This window comes from Dromaius novaehollandiae, chromosome 10, assembly GCF_036370855.1.
Source record: "Dromaius novaehollandiae isolate bDroNov1 chromosome 10, bDroNov1.hap1, whole genome shotgun sequence".
Taxonomy (NCBI): domain Eukaryota; kingdom Metazoa; phylum Chordata; class Aves; order Casuariiformes; family Dromaiidae; genus Dromaius; species Dromaius novaehollandiae.
Genome location: NC_088107.1, coordinates 24,519,305 through 24,540,380, shown reverse-complemented (window position 1 = coordinate 24,540,380; position 21,076 = coordinate 24,519,305). Strand labels below are relative to the sequence as shown.

The 21,076-nt window shown below is 66.7% G+C and overlaps 1 protein-coding gene across 3 annotated transcripts; it reads right to left on the bottom strand.

Moving 5' to 3' along the window:
• Nucleotides 1-985: 985 nt before the first annotated feature.
• CELF6 (CUGBP Elav-like family member 6) lies at nt 986-19,774 on the bottom strand. 3 transcript variants are annotated; one of them, XM_064517642.1, is made up of 13 exons: nt 19,443-19,774; nt 17,893-17,975; nt 10,218-10,266; nt 8,503-8,631; nt 8,341-8,420; nt 8,066-8,209; nt 7,662-7,806; nt 7,393-7,542; nt 7,176-7,238; nt 6,301-6,381; nt 5,855-5,998; nt 4,421-4,576; nt 986-3,448 (listed from the first exon to the last, which is right to left on the bottom strand). In XM_064517642.1, exons 1-12 carry the CDS (start codon nt 19,705-19,707, stop codon nt 4,449-4,451), a joined length of 1,461 nt encoding a protein of 486 aa, XP_064373712.1. In that variant the 5' UTR covers nt 19,708-19,774; the 3' UTR covers nt 986-3,448; nt 4,421-4,448. The 3 variants fall into 3 exon arrangements, with proteins under 3 accessions (XP_064373712.1, XP_064373713.1, XP_064373714.1); XM_064517643.1 differs by having other exon boundaries at nt 6,301-6,378; XM_064517644.1 differs by lacking the exons at nt 17,893-17,975; nt 19,443-19,774 and adding an exon at nt 14,409-14,622.
• Nucleotides 19,775-21,076: the final 1,302 nt, after the last annotated feature.

Here is a 21,076-nt window from a genome sequence, read left to right as displayed (position 1 = left end):
AGCCAGGCGTCTCACTGGGTACCTGCCCCAGGCCATGGCGAGGGGTCCGGGGTGCTTCTGCCCAGCACAGGGAGATGGTCTGAGAGCCGTGCCGGCTGCATGCAGTGCTCCTCTGACCCCCGTCCCTCTGCACACCCACCTCCCAACGGCCCCATCCTGGAGCCAGGTGTCTCAGCCGCCAGCCCCAGCTCTCCAGCAGCCTGTCCCCAGCAGCCCGGGGTGCTGGACATCTCTGTGCTGTCACTGGGAAGGGATGGGGCCACTGCAAGGTGTCATGCCACAAGGAAGGGGTCTCACTGTGGAGAAAGCATGGTGCCACGGGGAAGGGCTGGCTCGGCGGAGAGGCTCTGGTGCTCTGCAGAAGGCACCACACCACAGGGCAGCGATCATGCCACGGGGAAGGGACTACACCACGGAGCAGGGATCGTGTCACGGGGAAAGGACCGCATTATGGAGAAGGGATCACATCATGGAGCAGGGATTGTGCCATGCAGAAGGGATCATGCCATGGGGAAAGGACCACACGATGGAGAAGGGATGGCATCATGACGAAGGGCTGGAGTTACAGGGAAGGGATCATCCCGTGGGTAGGGATTGTGCCAAGGGGAAAGGACCACACTATGGAGAAGGTATTGCATCATGGAGAAAGGATGGAGTCACGGAGAAGGGCTCATGCCACAGAGAAGGGATTGTGCCTTGGGGAAGGGACCACACCACAGAGCAGGGATCACATCACGGCAAAGGGATGGTGCCCTGGGGAAGGGCTCACCCCGTGGAGACAGGATCACCCCACAGGGAAGGGATGGTGCCATAGGGAAGGGACCCAGCTGTGGAGAAGGGATCGCATCAAGGAGAAGGGATGGTGCCATAGGGAAGGGATCACCCCAGAGAGATGGGCTCAGGCCGTGGGGCAGGGCGCGTGCCACGACGTGGGGACCATCCCGGGAGCCGAGGAAGAGACTCACGGGCGAAACGAGAAGGAAAATTCCCACTGGACTGTGCTTTATTTCAGTCTAAGCAGATACCAGTCACTACAAAGATACAGAGTCAGCGCCCGTGCGTCTGGCTTTCCACTACAAGGAAATCAAAAAGAAGGAGCAGCCGAAGAGAACCGGGGCGCCGGAGGGACCGCGGGCATCGCCGGGGCGGGCGCAGCCGGCGCGAGGACAGAGAGGCTCCGGGGGCCGCGGGGGCGGAGCGGGGTATAGCAGCCTTTTTGGCAGAGGTAGCTTTACACGGAGACCTCTCCGGGGTTATCCTGGTCGGTCCTTCAAGGTAGCAAGAGACTATGGCAGCAAAAGATTAGCCCTTAGAGATGGCAGTTCCTGCTGGGTTTGTGCTCGATGGCGAGGCGGGGACGGCGTGGGGCGGGAGAAGCGGCGGCCTCGGTGGGACGCAGGCCACCGCCGCGGGGACGGGGACGGGCCTGGGCCTCTCCTCGCCCCCCCCGCCTGACCAGCAGCCCCTGGGCTCCCACGGGAGGGATTCAAGTGTCTGCACGAGGAAAAATAAAAAAATACCCCCAGTCCCCAGTCCCGGAGCCACGGCAGAAAGCAACAGCGAGTTTCCCGGTCCCCGGTGGGCAGCCGGTGCTCCAGCTGCGTGTGCCCCCCCGGGAAAACGCCCCTCCGCTTCAACTGCGATTTAGAAAGAAAGTTAAGCAGAGACTTAAAAAACCCGCTATAGTATATAGAGCGGCTGCGGCAACGCGTCACTGGCTGAGAACTGACAGGCTCGTAACGCTGGTGGGCACCGGCGTCCCCTGCCCTCGCAGGCCAAGGGAGGCCCGGCGGCGGGAACCCGGCTGCCGTCCCCGAAGCCACCGAACCGGGGGCAGAGCTGCCCCGGCGGTGCTGACGGCCGCCCCAGGTCCGAGCAGGATTTTGCTTGAATTTGTGGGATTTTTTCCTAAAAGAAAAAAAAAAAAGCCACTTTCACATCACCGCTAAAGCCGCCTGGCTCCGGGTCGGGGCTCGAGGGGAGGGCAGCAGCCAACAAGAGCAGGCGGCTCGAAATCGCTGGGAAAAAACAGCGAAACCATAAAGGAAAAAAAAAAGCGGCGCCGCAGCCCTCGGCTCCTCCTTTCCTGGAAAAAGCAGGCACGCACACGTGCGAAAGACGAAAAGAGCGGCTCCCCGGGGGCGGCGAGGCCGGGAAAGTCCTCGCTCCTCGCCGAAACGAGTGAAAAACCCGGGAGCTCGCGCAGCCCGTGCAGAGCAGCGGCGCTGGTCAAAGCGGGGCGGCCGGCGCCGTCTTCTCGGGGGAAACACGTGGCTGCGTCTGCTCCGCCCCGGCGCGCTGCGGGACCCCAACGGGGCAGCGCTGGCGCTTGCTCCAAAGAACAAAACCATGTGACGACTTTGACAAAATAAGTTTATTTCGTTTCGCCTCTTTTCTGCTGAAACCTCAACATTTTTTTTTCTTTTTGCCAGAAAAAAGAGAAAAAAAGAAAAAAAAAGAAAGGGCCAACGACCCAAGGTGCTCACTGGCTCCCCGAGGGAGCCGCCGCCGGGCCCGTCCGGCCCGCGAGCCGGGCTTCTCTTTGAAATACTTGCAGCTTCTACGCGAGAAAGTTGTTTTCTGCTCGTTGTTTCAACCTTTTTTCTTTCCGCTTTGTTTTTTTTCTTCGGTTGTTTTCTTTTTTTTTAAATTAATTTATTTATATATATATTTAAAAAAGCAATAGTCCTTTGGTCCCTAAACTCTAAGGAATGATATGACTCTGAAACAAGTAATCCTATGTCCCTGTGCCAGTGACAAGCAGGGGGAGGTGCATCTCCTGCCACCCTGCTCCATGGGATATATATATATATATACTTATTTATATATATCTTCTATAAGTCCAACATCCTTTTATCCCTTTTTTTTTTCCCTCAGCCAGGTGTGGGGAAAAAAACATGATTTCTCTTTCCTTTTTCAAGCAAACGTCCAGGTGAAGCGCGTGAGCCTGGTCCCATCCCACTGGCTTTGGTTTATAATCCGTTTGGAGCCTCCTTCCTCGTTCCTCCTTGGAAAGTTGTAGCAGCAAATGAGTGCTTAAAAAAAAAAATTAAAAAAGGAAAAAAAAAGGGCGGCCGAGGCGCCCCAAGGCCTGGCGCTCCCGGGAATCGCGGCGCTCTCCCGGCAAGGGGCTCGGAAAGTCTCCGCCGGCGCTCGGCGGCAAGGCGCTGCCGGCCTCTGCGCGACGCCAGCGCCTCGCTCTTCCTCCCGCTCTTCCTCGCTCTCTCTTTCTCGTCGCGAGACCGATCCGAAAATCAAAATGAAAAAGAAAAGGTACGACCAGAATGGCGCGCGCTCTCTTCCGCACTCCTCCTCCTCCGTCGCGTCCTCTCCTCCTCCTCCTCCTCCTCCTCCTCCTCCATGATATGTTGCAAAGAAAGAGAGTTACAAGTTTGGATACTGCACGTGGGGAAGGGGGAAACTCTTCATACACCGCGGGACGCCCAACCTGCAAGACAGCAAAGGGGCACGTTAGCGCGGGCGGCCCCGGCTTCGCAGGCAAAAAAGGAAAAAGAATAAATAAAGGATACATCTATATATATATATATATGTATGTTTAGGATTCCTGGCGTGTGCAGCTAAGTGATCCCTTCCGAACCGCGGAGCCTGGTTCGGGCTGTGCGCACTCCCCGTGGCCGCGGCCCAGCAACGAACGTGGTCAAACACACACACGGAGATCCGTACGTGACCACAGAGAGGAGGAGGAGGAGGAGGAGGAGGAGGAGGAGGAGGAAGAGGAGAGACCCGGGCAAGACCACAGCTCGTGACGACCCCACCGCCAAGCGGGGCGTCACCACGGCACTCCACAAACAGCCGAAACAGCCAAAAAAAACAAAGGTAGAGAGGGAGAGAGACCAAAAAACTCAACGGCAAGTCATGCAACGAGGTCACGGCCGGTCCTCGCGGAGGATGGCGGTGCGAGCGAGGCACTTACGGCGTCGGCTCGTTAGGGAGGGACCGATTTTAGCGGGTCTCCCGTAACAGCCCGGGTTTGCTAGGCAACTCTGGGCCGCCGCGGAGCAACGAGCGGCCGGGGCTGCTTGGGTACCGAGGTGGCGGGGCCGGAGGAGACAAAACATACAGAGAAGGTGAATCGGCGTGAGGGAGTCGTCGGAGGTCCGCCGCGTGCAGGGCCGCCGCGCTCGCGTTTCGGCTCGGGGGACGGGAGGCGCGCTGCCGTACGCGCCGCTCCGATGCCAGCGGAGGCGTCGAAGGGGGAGCCGAGCCTCGCAACCGAGAACGCCCGGAGCAGCGGCTCAAGAAGGACCTGGGAGTCCTGGTGCCGCAAGGCGCTGGGGACCTTCGGGAGCCACGTCCCCCGCCGGGGGCAACGGCGGGCGGCGAGGACGCAGCTGGGCGCAGGGAGTGGCGGCCGTCTCGCCGGCGTTTCCCCACGCCGAGCCCCGGCGCCCCCCCTTACCTCTCTGCGGGGCCGGGGCGAGCAGGGGTCAGTAGGGCCTGTTAGCGTCTTTTGGCCGCTTTAGCTGGACTTTTAGCCTCTTCATGCCGATCTGGAAGCCGTTCATGGCCTGAATGGCTGCCTGAGCGCTCGCTGGATTGTCAAAACTGACGAAACCTGGGGGGCGAGGGAGAGGGGGGCGGGGGAGGAAGGACACAGGCCGTCACCCAGAGCGCCGCCGGTGCCCACCGCAGGGCCTGGGCCGCGGGGAGGGATCCTCCGCCCTCGACGGCTTGTGGGGTGCACGGGACACCGGGGATGTCACCGCTGCCTCCCCGTGCCCGGGCTCCTGGGTGTCCCGGGGGCGGCTGAGGGCCCCACTGCTGAGGGCCCCGAGGGAGAAGAGGAAAGGGGGAGGAAGGCTGCCGGGGGTGGCAGCCTCTGAGACGTGAAGGACCCCAAGGTGGTTGGGGAGCCCCAAAAAGGCAGGCCTTGGGGTAATGGTGCAGCCCAGAATGGCAGGGCACCGAGGTGACAAGAGCCTGCAGGGACACCAGGGTGACAGGGTCTGTGGGGGCACTGTGGCGATGGGAATCTGCAGGGGCACCAGGATGACGGGGTCTGTGAGGACACTGAGGTGATGGGAGTCTGCAGGGACATCATGGTGACAGGGTCTGTGGGGACACCATGGTGATGGGAGTCTGCAGGGACACCAGGATAAGCAGGTCTGTGGGGACCCCGGGGTGAGGGGGTCTGCAGGGACATCATGGTGACAGGGTCTGCAGGGACACCAGGGTGACGGAGCCTGCAGGGACACCAGGTTAAGTGGGTCTGTGGGGACCCCAGGGTGATGAGGTCCGTGGGCCCGGAGCGTGACGGCGGCGGTGGCAGCGCTGCTCGGCCGTGCAAGCGGAGCAGACGCAGCTGCCTGCTGTTGCCAGCGGCTGTGCGGGCGGCCATGAGGGCGGGCGCCTCGGGCTGGGGACACGGGGACGGCGTAAAACCGGGTAGCACACGTGAGTCCCTCCGTGCCGGCACGGGCGGTGAAGGGGGATCTTGCTGCCGGCTGCAGCTCCGGCACGGGGCGGCGCAGACGGGACGAGCCAGGCCCCTCTCGGAGGCGCCAGAGACAGCGCGGCCGGGAAAAACAGTTAAATACAGGGAAAAATCCTGCGCCGCCTGGGCGGGCGGTCAGACCGCGGCCGGGACGGCCACGCGTGCCGCGCCGGTCAAGCGGCCACGCGCTCGTCTGGGCTTCGCTCGGCCCGGCGGCAGGGCCCTGCCGTCAAGCCCTTCTCAGCCCGGCTACGAAAACCCCGCGCGGCTTTCCCTAACGACAGCACCCCGCCAGCTCACGCTTCGCGGCTCCCCTTAGCAAAGCGGGGCAGAGCGACAAGCGGCAACGGGCCGGACCCTGGACCCGGGGGCAGGGGAGAGGCGCGCGCCGGCACTTACCAAAGCATTTACTCTGGTTGGTGGCCCGGTCCACAAAGACTTTGGCCGAGATGACATTGCCGAAAGGCAAAAACATCTGCGTGAGCTCCGCGTCCCCGAACTCCTGGGGCAGGTGATAAATAAACAGGTTACAGCCTTCGGGACCTGGGTGACACACAAAGGACAGGCGCCCGTCAGCCAAGCGGCCGCCCGCGCCTTCCTCCTCCTCCTCCTCCTCCGGCGCCCGCGGCAGGCTGTGCCTCAGCTCTTTCCCTGCAAAACGCGCAATCCAGCCAAACGCCGCTGGAAAATCCTCTGCTCCTGGGATGGGGCTGCTTTCTGCAAGGCCTCCGCTCGCTTACTGCGGGTACAGATTTGGGGGAATTGCCTTCCGACCGACTGCGCTCGCCCGTCGTCTCGCCGGCCGCCGGGAGAGCGGGGCGAGCAGCTCCGCGGGGCGCCCTTACCTTCTCGCTGCTGCTGCGGGATGATGGGCGCTTGCTGGGGGAAGGCTTGGCTGATGGGTGCATAGGCAGTGGGATATGCTGCTGGAACAGAGAAACGCCGCCGTGAGACCCCCGAGCCCGGGACCAAGAGCTCTCGCCGGGCTGGGGATCCGCAACGCCTCCAGCGCTTGCGCTCCTGCCAGCAAAGTTTTCCGCGTGGAAAAATTGGGTGCAAAACCCGCATTACTCGGGGGAAGAAGGATGCTGAAATATTTGGGGCACAGCCTCCGGGCGAAGGGTCTGCCGGGAGCAATTGCAGAGCCCGGGTCGGCCGACGGGGGTGCGCGGCCCGGGTGATGAAACCGCCGGGAAGGACGGAGGCACCGGACCGTCCCGCTAGCTCTGCCTCGCTCAGAGCGAAGCGCGGGCTCCCTCCACCGTCAGCGGAGAGAGGTGCCGCCGAGGGCGGCAGGGACCCGGCCGGCAGAGCTGGCTCTGCACCGACGCGGTGACTCCCACTGATGCCGCGAACACTGCCAAACACAGGGATCTCCCTTCCCAGGCGCTCAGGCCACACGCAGCAAACCCAAGCTAGCGTTTGGGTAGAAAGCTGGCACTTTCAGTAGCAAAAAAGTTATAATCCATGGACGAAAACTTAGTTTTCTGTTGAAAACCGCCGTTGGCGCTCCTAATGAAACTAGGTTCGGCGCGACAAACATCCGAGGCGCTACCGATTCCCCGCAGGCAGCCGCCCGCTCCTTCCCCCTGTGAGCATCCCACGGGGACGGCCCCCCCACCCTGCCGCCTCCTGAAGCCCCGTGCCAGCGGGAGCGCAGGCAGAGCAGAGGCTGGCGGCACCGAGGGCCGGGGGAGAAGCGCCAAGCGAAGTCCGAGACCTGCGTAGTGCTGCATGCCCGCGTAGGCTTGCTGGAGGGGGTCCGCCACGGTGGGACTTTGAGCTGGGGAGAGACAAGAAGGGAGAAGGGCGGGCGGATAAGCGAGATAAACGCCGAGGGCGGGCAGCTTTCACGCCTCCCCGCCGGGTTTGGCCGCTGGCGCGCTCGGGCTGCGAAGCGCTCGGGCCAAGGTGAACGGTGCAGGCTGCCGGCCTACCTGGGTAGGGGTGGATGCCGTTGGTGTAGATGGTGTCGGAGGCGGGCTGCCCGTTGGTCTGCGGCGGCAGCGGGCTGAAGCCGTTCACCCCGAGCGGCGTGGCGATGCTGGGCACCGGCGCCGTGCTGATGCCGGGCGGCGTGCTCGTCCCTGTGGGCGGGCGGGGGCGTCAGCGGCGGCGGCAGAGGAGGAGGAGGAAGAGGAGGAGGAGGAGCGGGGGCAGCTGCCAACCCCCCCCGCCGCCCCGGCGCACCCCAAGGGCCGCGTACCTGATGACGGGGTCAGGGGGGCGGCCACGAGCCCGCTGACGTTGAAGGCGGCCATTTGCTGCATCTGGGCGGCGGCGATGGCGGCCATGGGGTTGAGGCAGGTGCCCTGCGCCGCCGCCATCAGGGCCGCCTGCTGCTGCATGATCTTGGGGGAAGAAAGGGCGGAAAAGGGAGATGGGGGGGAGGGAGGGGGAAAGGATGGATGAATTAGCGTCTCCCCTTCGCAGCCGGCAGCTTGGGTGCGACACTGAGTCCGCACCGGGGTCCAGATGAGGACAGCGAAGGCGAGGGGACGCCAACGCGGGCGCTGGGACGGGCCCGTTGACGGGGTCCTCCACGCCGGGCTCCCCCGCGGCGCCCTCCCCGAAGCCCCCCCGCACGCGCCGGCCCGGCGGCGCCCGTACCGCTTGCGTGTAGGCCCCGTAGGCGCCGAACTGGATGCTCATGGGGTTGAAGATGCCCAGCTGGCCGGCCATCTGGTGCATGCGCCGCAGGGTACGCTCCTTGTCCGTGTCGGCAAACTTCACCACCAGGCTGGACGAGGCGCCCTGCGGGGGGGGGCACGGGCTGACGGCGGCCCCCCTCTCCCCCGCGGAGGGGGGATTGGGGCAGCAAGCTGCCGGTTCGGGTGGAAGGTGGGCTGAGCCGGGGGGCAGCGGGGGGACGGCGCGGCACTCACCGGCATGGTCTGGCTGCCGTGGAGGCCGCCGATGGCCGCCTGCGCCTCGCCGTGGCTGCCGTACTTCACGAAGGCGCATCCTGCGGGGAGAGAGGGGCGCCGTGGCGGGGGCTCCTCCGCGCGCGGCCCCCCCGCCATGCCACCGCCGGCCCCCGCGCCCACCTTTGCTGGCTCCGTCGGGCCCGCGGAGGATGGTGCACTCCTCGATGTGGCCGAAGGGCTCGAAGAGGCGCCGGATGTCGTCCTCGCTCTGCTGCTTCCCCAGCATCCCCACGAAGAGCTTCCTGTCCTCTGGAAAAGCAAGCCGAGCCGCGCGTTCGCACCGCCGAGCAGCCCGATGCCGGCGGAGCGAACAATGAGGAGCTCCTCGTTACCACCGGCGAAACAGATAAACGACAGCGGGAGACGACTCGCGCCTGTCCGGTCCTGTGCAAATGAGGGGAATGGGCGCTGTCTTGCTGCACACAAACCGCCTGGGCGCCCCGGCAGCCCCCGGGCCGGGCCGTGGCTCTCACCCATCGATTTTCCATCCCTCACCAACCGCCTTCGCTAAGTTGGTAATTTATTTGCCGGGTCCCTCCGGGACGGGCTCGCGCCAGCCGAGCCGTGTTTAATAACCACGTTGCGCTTTGAACACGCGGAGGTTTACGCCGGCCGGAGGGAGTCGATGCACGGGGCCGCGCTGGCGGCTGCCCCCGGCCCGGCTCCTCGCCCCTGCGTCCCCCTGCTTTGCCCAGGGACACCAAGCTGGACAGTGCAGGACCCAACAGCCCTGCTCGGAGGTTCTACGGCTTCCCCAGCATCAATGCTGGCTGCAGCCACGGGTCTCACCGGTGTTACGAGAGGCGCCAGGCCTCAGACCCCACCTGGGAAGGGGCAGCCGGCTCAAAACGCCCCGGCGCGGTTTTGCTGTGTGGCAGCTCCGCGGCGCCCGGCCCTGCTCGGGTCTCTGAGTGTCCATCGCTCGCCGCCTTCCCCAGGCATCGGCCGAGGAGGCACCGCGGCCGCCTGCTCCCCCCGGCTGGCACGGAGCCCCGGGAAACCCCCGGCAAAACCCCCGCGGAGCGGCAGGGAGCAGAGACGAAATCCTGCGGGCTGCAAACCTCGGCAGAGAATTTGGGGGGAGCGTTTACCTTCGAGGGGGCTGGCGAGGCCGCGGGGAATAGCCACGCCGGCGACACACTGGCTCGCTGCTCTTCAGCGCGAGAAAGGGCCGTGTTTTATAGTCTGGCTCAGACCGTAAACCACGCGCTGCCTCCAAGCCGTGTGCGGCCGGCGCAGGCTCCCCGTGCCCCGGCTCTGCCGGGGTCGCTCCTACCCTTCCCCGCGCACCTCCGAGCGGGTAATTTAGCCGGAGGAAGACGAAGGGGCTGTCAGAGACCGGCGCTCTGGCGCTCTTCCCAGCATGACGTCAGGACATTTATTGCCTGTCTCGTTCCTGGCCTGCCGGGCGGCGAGAGCAGAGAGCTTGTTTGCTTTTAGATCTGGTTTGGATGCCGGTGGCAAAGCCAGGGCCTTTCGCGGGCGTCTCTGCAAACAAACCTCCCTGCGGCAGCGGCTGCCGGAGGGACGGACCTCGCCAGCGAGAGAGCGGTGCCGCTGCAACCCTCCGTGCACAGGGCCGTGGGGCAACTCGGGGGTGCCGGGCACGGCGGCATCGCAGCCCTCACCTGCTCCGGGTGCCCGGGGTCACCCAGGCCCTGGGCAGGGGAGCTGGTCCCCTCCACCACCGCGGTGGCACATCCCCAACCCTTCCTGCCTTTGCAGCATCACAACACTACGAGTCTGTCCACGGTCTCTCCTCTGCCTCGCAGGCCCCCCAGCACGGTCCCATCACCCCCTGCCCATGCAGGGGCAAGCCGGCAGGGGCTACCTACCTCCCCGGCCCTCGCTGTCTGCCGGCTTCACCTGGATGGGGCGGTTCATCTGCAAAACACAACCAGGAGCGGGGCTGTTAGTGGTGGGTACCGCGGCCTGCTGGCCACCGCGGACCCCTTCCATGGGGAGCATAAATCCAGGCCGCGATTTGGCACCTGCCTGGCACACAGATGGGAAGAGGCAGGGAGAAAGCTGCTCCCCCAGCCCGGTCACCTGCAAGAACAGGCCTGGATTTCCTGCCCACGCCGGACCGGGCTCTGAGCCCCCCCAGCAGTGCCACCGGGGATGTCCCCGCTTGGGGGGTGAAGGGCTGGGGGACAAAGCAGAGGGGTCACCCCCGGGCTCAGGGACACCCTCCTGTCCCTCCTCACCCATGGCCTGACCATGCACACCCCAGCAATGCTCCCTGGGGAGATGCTCCCCCAAGGGGACGTGTCCCAGCTCTAGGGCCGGTGCTGAGCCCCCCAACCCCGAACGGCCCGAGGGGCCGTTCGGGGTTGGGGGGCTCAGCACCGGCCCATGGCTGCTCTCCCGGCCAGCCCCCCCCAAGCAATCCCTCCTTTCATCCCTTCTTCTCTCCCCCTCCTCTCCCCCCCATCACTCCTTTTTCTTCCTCAAAGCGCTGCAATTACAGCGGTTTCCACGGCAACAAGCGCGCGTCCCCCGCGCCGCTGGGTGCTTGATGGGGTCGCCACGGCAACGCCGAGCCGTCACGCGTGATCGGCCGCGGGGCACCTGCGTGTCAGCCCGCCCGGGCACGTACCGCCGCGTACACCCCTGCACGTGGACACACGGTGCACGCACAGCCGCATGGCACAGCCGGACAGACGACAGGCGCTCGGGTGTCCCCCACGCGTGCGTGCACGGGGATAGCACACACCTGGGCACCACCACCACACGTGCACAGCCGCTGGGTACAAACACACGCACAGGCGGATGGATACACCCCGGAGACAGCAGCTGCTGGAGGGGCACAGGCGCCTGCACCGGACACGCCGGGAATGAAACCGCTCTGGCACGTGGGGGCTCGGCCCCCCCGACGGCACCCCGGGGAGGGGGGGGAACTGCCAGCCTCGGCAGCGCTAACGAAGAGGAGGGATAACGAGGAGGGATAACGAAGAGAAGGGAGGTTTCCCCAGCAACCGCCTCGTCTCCAGGGAAACGGGGCGAAGAAACGGCGGCGGCGAGAGCCAGGGATGCTCCGAGGACCAGGGTGCCGCCGGGGCCGGGGTGGGGGGGGGTGCCCCGGGTGCAGATGGGTGCCCCCGGCCGCGGGAGCCTGGCAGGGGCACGCAGGTGCCGGGGGTAGGACACGGCCCACGGCGGGGTCCCCGAACGGCCACGCCGTCCCTCCCATCCCTCCCAGGAGCAGCCGGATGCTGCTGGCACGCAGCGGCAGGGGGGCCCGTTTTCGGGAGGGGGCACAGGCACAGCCCCCCTCGCCAAGCTGCCAATCACCTTTACCAGCGCGACGGCCTTTGCTGGGACATATTTCCCATGCCCGATGCTATATGCTTAACGCAATAAAAACCCGGCGAGTGTGATTTAGAATAACATTTACGGAGCCGCAGACTGTCATTTTGATGTGCCTCTCTCCTCCGCTCGCCGGTTATTAAACTGTATCGATTCTCTGGGACTGTCTGATGTTTATAAATGTCAGGCCTCGGGGACCGACTAACCTACCCGAGGGCGGCCGCTGCCCGGCACCAGGGAAAACTCTCCCGTCCCCCCGCGTCCGTCTGTCCTGCGTGGCCCATCCCCACACCACCCCTCCAAAACGGCCATCCACCCCTCCCAACACCCACACAACACCCACCTTTCCATCCATGCCCCCAACACCCCTCCCAACACCCACACAGCCGCCTCTCTGCACACCCAGCCATCCACCCACCCTTCCACCCCAGCCCCCATCCACCCATCCATTCACACCTCCAAACACCTGTCCATCCATCCCCAACACCCGTCCATCCCCAACACCTGTCCACCCACCCTTTCATCCCTCCTAACATCTGTCCATCCAACCCCAACACCCATCCATCCCCCCTTTCATCCCTCCAGACACTCATCCATTCATCCCCAACACCCATCCACCCATCCCCAACACCCACACAGTCACCTATCCATCCATCTCTCCTAACACCCATCCATCCCTTCATCCACCCATTGCCCAACAGCCAAATAACCATCCATCCATCCCTCCACAACACCTACACAACCACCCATCCATCACCTAACTCCCACCCATCTCCATAACACCTACCCGTCCATCCATCCCTCCACAACACTCACCAATCCCAACACCCGCCCGTCTATTCACCCGTCCTGCCCACAGCACCCATCCATCCCCCAACACCCATCTGTCCACCCCGAGAGCACCTATCCCTCCACACCCGCAGCACCCACCCAGCCAGCCACCCACGTGTCCCCCAACGCCCATCTCTCCCTCCATCAGCACCTACTGCCCCATCCGTCCGTCTGCCCGCCCTCCCACCCCGTTACCAACCCACCCTCTTCCCTCCATCCCTACGTCGCCCCAGCCCCGTCCCCACGCGCCCCGAGGATGCTCCTGGGAGACCCCGGCTGGGGTGTCCCAGCACCCCCGCTCCCCCGCCGGCACCGGCACCCACGCGAGAAATCACTGCGCCCCACTCCCCGGGGCAGGACGGGGCCCTGGCTACGGCCCCTCCTCGCTCCTTCCTCCCGGGTCTCGCCCTCCTCCTCGGCGGTGCCGGGAGCCCAACAGCCAGACCTATTTCAGCTGAAATACGTCGCGCATACGAATGGCGGGTGGTTCGTCACCGCGTGACACTCGAGCAGCGGGTGCCCACGAGAGCCCTGCACCCGCCACCAGCGCTGGGGCGTCCCCGGGGGGGGCTGCCGCCGGCTCCCCACACGGACACACTGCCAGCACCCGGCTACCGGAGCGGAATCAGCCAACAGCCGCGCGGGGAGACAGCCGCTCGGGTACAGGCAGCCGCCTGCCCTGGGAACGGCCTGCCGGAGACCCCAGCAGCTGTGGGCAAAAGGGGGTACCTGCCCTGGCGGGCACAGTCGGATTGGGTACTGCCGCACCCCCCTACAGCCGTGCAGCGCCCCAGCATGCCGCCGTGCACAACTGCACACCCGCCCCAGCACATCGCCATGCACAACCGCACAGCTACGCACAGCCACACACTTGCACCAGCACAGCCCCATGCACAACCAGACATCGGTCCTAGCACACCGGGCACACACCACCCCCACGTCCTTCCTGGCACAACCGCACACCCATGTGTGCAGCCACACACCTGCCTCAGCACACCCCCAACGCACACCCGCACACACTCCCAACGCAGCCCCGGGTACAACCGCACACAACCACACCCCTACACCAGCACCTACAGACACCCGGACACCCCTGCACAGCCGCACACCCCGGCCCAGTGTCCCCAGGGACAACCGCGCTTGCACAGCCGCACACCCAAGCACAACCACCCGCCTCCACACACCCACCACCCACCCGCCAGCCCCGCACCACGCGCCAGGCCGCTGCAGGCACCGCACACCCCCGGCACACACCCCGCGCGGCGCACAGGCGGGGACGCACACGCGCCCACAGCCGGCACCGCCACGCTGGGAGCCCCCTGCCTCAGTTTCCCCGGTGCCAGAGGGGCGGCACGGCCGCCGGCCAGCACACCCCGGGGGCAAACACCCCCCAACACCCCACCGCACGCACCGCCGGGGGTGCAGCCCCCGGCACGTCCCCTTGCACACACACCCCCGGCACCAACACACCCTCACCCCAGCCCCAGGGCGCAACACCCCGACAGCCACGGCCACGCGCACACCCCACCCCGGGTGCAAACACCCCCCCAGCACACACGTACCCCCACCACTCCCAGGGGCAAACACACCCCCGCACCGAGAAATACCCCCCCATCCCCGGGTGCCAATGCACCCCCCACCCACAACCCCCCCCATCCCCGGGTGCCAATGCACCCCCCACCCACAACCCCCCCCCATCCCCGGGTGCCAATGCACCCCCCACCCACAATTCCCCCGCACCATCTCTGGGTGCAAATGCACCCCCCCCACCCCCCATCCCCGGGTGCTAATACTCCCCCATCCCCCCCCGGGTGCCCCCCCCCCCGGCACACGCCCCCCCCCCCCGCGCGGCCGCGCCGGCGGCGCAGACAAAGGCGGGGCCCTACCTCGATGCAGAGCAGCTTGGAGCCCGCCGGCACCCACAGCAGCGGCGGCCGCGGCCCCGGCGCCGCCACCTGCGGCAGCTGCATGGCCGCCGCGGCCCGGCCCGGTTCGGCTCGGCCCGGTTCGGTTGGGCTCGGTTCGGTTGGGCTCGGCCCGGCTCGGCGCAGCGCCGCGCGGGAGGCGGGGCGGGGGGAGGGGCGGCCGCAGCCCCGCCGAGCCGGGCCGAGCCGAGCCGGGCCGAGCCGAGGGGAGGGGCCTCGGCAGGGCCCCGCCCCCCGCCTGGCCCCGCCCCCTACCGCGCCGCGGGGCGGGGCGAGGGCGCGGCCGGCCCCGAGGGGAGGCGGGGGCGGCGCGGGGGGGCGGCGCGGGGCCGCGGCCTCCGGGACGAGCGTCGGACCGCGGGAGTGCGCGCGGGCGGCGGGCGGAGGCGGGAACCGCGCAGCCCAGCCCCGGCCAGGCTCCGCGCGGCCTCCCTACCGCCGCGACGCCTGCACCGCCACCACCCACCGCTGCGCCCACACCGCCACCGCCACGGCCACACCACCGCCACAGCCTCCCCGCCACCGCCACGGCGTCCACGCCACCGCCACGGCGTCCACGCCACCGCCACAGCCTCCCCGCCACCGCCACGGCGTCCACGCCACCGCCACGGCGTCCACACCACCGCCACAGTGTCCACACCACCGCCACAGCCTCCCCGCCACCGCCACGGCGTCCACATCACCGCCACGGCGTCCACACCACCGCCACAGTGTCCACACCACCGCCACAGCCTCCCCGCCACCGCCACGGCGTCCACACCACCGCCACAGTGTCCACGCCACCACCACAGCCTCCCCGCCACCGCCACAGTGTCCACACCACCGCCACAGTGTCCACGCCACCGCCACAGCCTCCCCGCCACCGCCACGGCGTCCACACCACCGCCACAGTGTCCACGCCACCGCCACAGCCTCCCCGCCACCGCCACGGCGTCCACACCACCGCCACGGCGTCCACACCACCGCCACAGTGTCCACGCCACCGCCACAGTGTCCACACCACCGCCACAGTGTCCACACCACGGCCACGGCGTCCACACCACCGCCACCACAGCCTCCTCACCACCGCCACAGCGTCCACACCACCGCCACGGCGTCCACACCACCGCCACCACAGCCTCCTCACCACTGCCACAGCGTCCACACCACCGCCACAGCGTCCACACCACGGCCACGGCATCCACACCACCGCCACGGCCTCCCCACCACTGCCATGGCATCCATGCTACGGCCACAGTGTCCACACCACCGCCACAGCATTCCCACCACCAACACCACCACAGCCTCCCAGCCACCGCCGCGGCATCCACACCACTGCCATGGCGTCCACACCACCACCACAGCGTCCACACCACTGCCATGGCGTCCACACCACCACCACAGTGTCCACACCACGGCCACGGCATCCACACCACCACCACAGCCTCATCGCCGCCACCATGGCGTCCACACCACCACCATGGCATCCCTGCCACTGCCACAGTGTCCACACCACCACTACCACAGCCTCACTGCCACCACCGCAGTGTCCACACCACCGCCACCACAGCCTCCCTGCCACCACTGTGGCATCCACACCACCACCGCAGTGTCCACACCACCACCATGGCGTCCACACCACCACCACGGTATCTGCACCACCGCTGTGGTGTCCACACCACTGCCACAGCGTCCACAGCACCACCACAGCCTCCCTGCCGCCACCACAGCATCCACACCACCACCACGGCATCCACACCACCACCACAGCCTTCCCATGACTGCCATGGCCTCCCTGCTGCCATCATGGCCTCCCCATCACTGCCACGGCGTCCACACCACTGCCACAGCCTCCCTGTGACCACCACAGCATTCACACCACCACCACGGCATCCGCACCACCGCCATGGCGTCCACACCACCGCCATGGCATCCACACCGCCGCCGCGACCTCCCTGCAACCACCACAGCATTCACACCACCGCCACGGCATCCGCACCACAACCACGGCCTCCCTGCTGCCACCACGGCGTCCAAACCATCACCATGGTGTCCACACCACCACCACAGCTGCCCCACCACCACACCGGCCTCCCTGCCGCAGCATCCACACCACCATCACAGCCTCCCCGCCACTGCCGCAGCCTCCCTGCTGCCACCGCGGCCTCCCTGCCACTGCAGCGGCCTCCTGGCCACCATCACGGCCTCCCCATGGGGACACAACTGGCACGCAGGGCCAGACGGCACTGGGGGGAATGTGTGATGTGGGGGATGGCTGGGAGCGGCGAGGGGCCTGCGGGGGGGTGCACGGCCACGGGGATGCGTGTGCACCCGTGGGGACACGTGTGCATGCACAGACGCACATCCGTGTGCAGGCGTGTGCCTGCGTGCGGGTGCGTGCCCATGGGGACACGTGTCCGTGCGCCGGACCCTGCAGTGCCACACACACAGCGGCTCTGGCTGCTGTATGGAGCTTCCTCACTGTCCAGCAAAGTGGGGTGTTAACTCTGAAGCCTACTGATGCACTGTGCCAGTGAGGAGAACATGGGCCAGGCTGGCACATCCCCGCCGATGCCATCCCCCCTCGTCCTTCTGGCACCCCCATGGTGAAGGCTCTCGCCACACGCTACACACATATGTGCACATAGCGTGGATGCGGGTGACCGCCACCACCCCGCAGCCCTTGTGCGCCCCACGGTCCTGCCGTGCCACTGCTCCCGCGCTGCCCCACTCAGCGCCGGGCTCTCGCCACGGCTCCTGCCTGAACAGGCGCGCTGCGAGCCACGTGCGGGGAAAATTTATGGGGCCCGCGCTTCACTCAGCCAACCGGCGGCGCTATCGATTTTTATTTAGGGGAATAATTAAATATTTATTTTCACTTTGTTAAGCTCGGGAGGTCGAAGCCCGCAGCACAGAGCGGCGCACAGGCGGGAGAAAATCGATGCCTCGGCTTGCGGCCTCTGGAGCCGCTCCCGCAGGGCCGGGCCAGCCGGCCGGGGGGCCGTGCGCGCCACAAAATCGCTCTTTCGCTAGGAGGAAGGAGGAAAAAAAATAATAAAAAATAAATAAGGGAGGATATAGTGACCGAAGCTGGGGAGCTGGCGGCCGGGTTTCGAGCGCCGACCCGCGGCGGGGGTGACGGCCGGGCTCGTGCGAGGGGTCATCACCCCCAATGGCGGGGCCCGACACCGGCGTCGGGGCGCAGCAGCGATGGCAGCCGCTCGCAGCAGCCCTTGCCAAGAAGGAAACCCGGGGCCCGAAACCAGGGTGAATTCATTTAAAACTCCAGATCGATATCTGCGAGTCTCCCTGCCCCACCGGCTCTAACCGCACGCAGACCGTTCCTATTCATTACGATCCAATATTTATATCGCGTTACGGGAGGCGAGCGCGAGCCCGGCGGCCCCCGCGGAGCGTGGCGGGGAAGCGGCCCGGGGGGAAACCGAGGCACGATGCTCTCACTTACCCCTGGCAGCGTCTTCTGCTCGTGCAGGGCGCTCTGGGCCTTGAGGGCAGAGTCCCGGGCGCAGTAGGTGAGGAAGGCACAGCCTGCGGAGACGGGAGACGGCACATGGCAGTCAGGCACCCCCGGGGCCCCGGCAGCCCCCCAACACACGCGGAGCCGGCCCGGCGCCCGTCCTCACGCCCCGGCTCATCGCGCCGGCGAGCCCGTCGCGCCTGCCTCCTCCAGCCCCGTGCCGGCTGCTGCCGCCCCGTGTCCCAAACCTCGAGGGACACAGGGCAAGGGGCGACTTTTGAGCCACTAAAGTGATGTGGGAGAAGGGGAACGGCGGAGAGGAGGGAGGAAGGTGAGAGCGGGTGAGCTACGGCGTGGAAGGGCCGGGAGCCTGGCGAAAGCTGCAGCCGTGCTCCTCCAGGAAGAGGGCGATTTCCGACACCGCGCATCGCTCCGCAGGCAGCCGACCAGCTTCCACCCGCCCGCAGCGGCGCGCTGCCATGCCGGGAGCCCATGTCCACCGCCGGGGCCTGCTTTGCCCCGGGGCCGGCAGGTCCCGGCCCCCGGCCGGTTGCAGGATGCTCCGGCTCCGGCTCCTCCACCGTGCGGCGGGTGGCGAAGGGGAAACACGGCCGGGGCGAGATTTTTCCCACGCTGACTCACGCCGCCGAGCGCTTACTCACCCGCAATGCTCGGCGGGCGGGCGGGCACGCGGGGGCAGCGAGCTGCCCTCCGGCCCGCGGGGACGGGCCTCATCCCGCGCCCGGCCCCAGCCCGGCCGCCCTGCGCTCCCTGTCCGGCTACCTGGGGGCTCCCCTCGGCCACCGCGGGATGCGGGCGCATCCAAAAGCTTCCCCAAGTGATATTAAAACAGCAGCAAAACAGTTTCCCTTCGACAAAGTAAATATTTAATGAATAAAATTGACATCGATGCATTTTTAATATTGGCACAATTAAATCCGCCGGCTGATTAAGTATTAATAACTCCTAATAAGTACAATCAGCGTGCTGCGGAGCCGAGGGAGCTCGGCCCGGGCGAGGGGCCGGGCCCGGCTTGCCGGCGGTGGGGGTGCCGGGAGCCCCGCGCCCCGGGGAGGAGGCCGTGGTGGACGGCGTCGCGGCGCGCTCGGCGCACCTCTGCCTCCCCGGCCGGCTGCGTTTGCCGTGTTTACCGTCTCAGACCAAGGCGGCTGCCTCCTTTCTTTTTTCCCTTTCTTTTTTTTGGTCCCTGAGCATCCCGGCGAAGTTCGGAGGGCAGGAGCCGGGCGGCTCCAGGGCTCCCCGGGAAGAGGGACGCCGCTCGGACCGGGAGCGTCCGGGCTGCCATCGCCTCCCTCGGCCGCAGCCCTCGACGCCGCAGCGGCCCGGCCGGGGCAAGAGCCGCGGGGCCCGGCGCGGCCGGCCCGGCCCGAATCCCACCGACCGGGACGCGGACGGAGCCGAAGGGCCCCGGGCGGCCGCAGGCGCCAAGTTCGGGCTTCCTCGAAACTCCGGAGGGAGCGCGCGGCCCCGGCGGCACCCCGTGCCGGGCGGGCGCCCCGCGGCGGGCGGGGCCGTACCTTTGTGCATGCCGGTGAAGCGGTCCTTGAGCACGGTGAGCTCGTAGATCTTGCCGAACTCCTCGAAGAGCGGCTTGAGGTCGCTCTCCTCCAGGTTGCGCGGGATCTGCCCCACGAAGAGCTTGATGGCGTCGTGGTCCTTCATGGCGATGGCGCCGGGCGGGTGGCTCAGGCCGTTCACCCGGCCGCTGTTCGCGGTGCTGAACGCCGCGCCCGCCGGGCCCGCCTCCGCCGCCGCCGCCACGCCGCTGCCCGCCGCGGCCATGGCGCCGCGCCGCCGGCTCTGCCCGCTGCGCCCGCCGCTGCTGCGCGGGGAGGCGGGAGCCGCCCCGCCCCGCGCCGCCCCGCGCCGCCCCGCGCCGCCCCGCGCCCCGCTCGCGCCGCCCCGCCCCCCGCTCCCGCCGCCGCCGCCGCCCGGCCCGCTGACGTCAGCCGCCGGCCCCCGGCCGGGCGCGGGGCATCAGCATAACGAGCCGGCGCCGGCCAATCCGCAGCGGCGGCCGGCAGCGGCGCGGGGGGGACCCCGGCCCGCCCCCCGCCCCCCAGCCCCCCCCGCTTCCCAGCGCCCCCCAGCACCTCCCATCACCCCCTTCACCCCCATTGCCCCCCATTGCCCCCCATGACCCCCATTGCCCCCCATCGCCCCACATCACCCTCATTGCCCCCCATCACCCCCATTGCCCCCCATGACCCTCATTGCCCCCCATCGCCCCACATCACCCCCTTCACCCCCCATGACCACCATCACCCCCTTCACCCCACATCACCCCCTTCACCCCACATCACCCCCATCACCCCACAGCGCCCCCCATCGCCCCTCATCACCCCACATCACCTCCATTGTCCCCCATAGCCCCCCATCACCCCCCACTGCCCGCATCACTCCCCATCACCCCCATTGCCCCCTTTTGCCCCCCATCACCCCCTTCACCCCCCGTCACCCCCATCACCTCCCATTGCCCCCCATCACACCCCATTGTCCCCCCCAGATATTCCTAGTGCCGGGCCCTGCCCGGGTCCAGCTGCTGGGGTAATAATATGGAATATAATAGATACAGTAGATAATAATATTTATTAGATTATTTTATTAGATTCTTGTATATTATATAGAATAAATATATACAATATTTCTTCGATTATATGATTAGATAATTATAACTAGATAACTAATGCATCGGGGGAGTGCGTTTGCGCTCGGTCACGGGGGAAAGTCAGAGCAGCAGAGTGGGATGGGGACGAGCACACTGTGATGGCGCTGAGCCTGTGCCACGGCCCTCTGGGCAGCACCGGCTCCCCAGGGAAAAGGTCGGGGGCTGGCGCAGGTCGTCACCAGGGTCCTCCGACCACCACACTGCGCAAGCCCCAGGGGGCTCTTTCTGCCCGGGGTTCCCTCTGGCGCTGGGGAAACTGAGGCGCGGAGGGCCCTGGCTCGCGCAGAGGCTGCTCCGTGCCCTTCTCCCGCCTGTGCCCTGCATCTCCTCGGTGTGCACTGCCTGGATGTCCCTTCCCCCTCTCCAGCACCGCAACCAGCTGCCTATCCCCTACCATCATCAGTAGGTTTCAGAGTTAACACCCTGCTCTTCCTCGGCATGGCTACAGCATGTTGATACCCAGGTTGCCAGAGACAGGAGATG

Excerpts from the sequence above, each read along its gene's own strand:
- CELF6 (XM_064517642.1), bottom strand. The coding sequence starts at position 19,707 with ATGGCCGCGGCGGGCAGCGGCGTGGCGGCGGCGGCGGAGGCGGGCCCG. Across the intron at positions 17,976-19,442 it reads CTTCACCGGCATGCACAAAG|GCTGTGCCTTCCTCACCTAC; the intron begins GTACGGCCCCGC and ends CCGTCTCCGCAG. Across the intron at positions 5,999-6,300 it reads CCCGCAGCAGCAGCGAGAAG|GTCCCGAAGGCTGTAACCTG; the intron begins GTAAGGGCGCCC and ends TGTGTCACCCAG.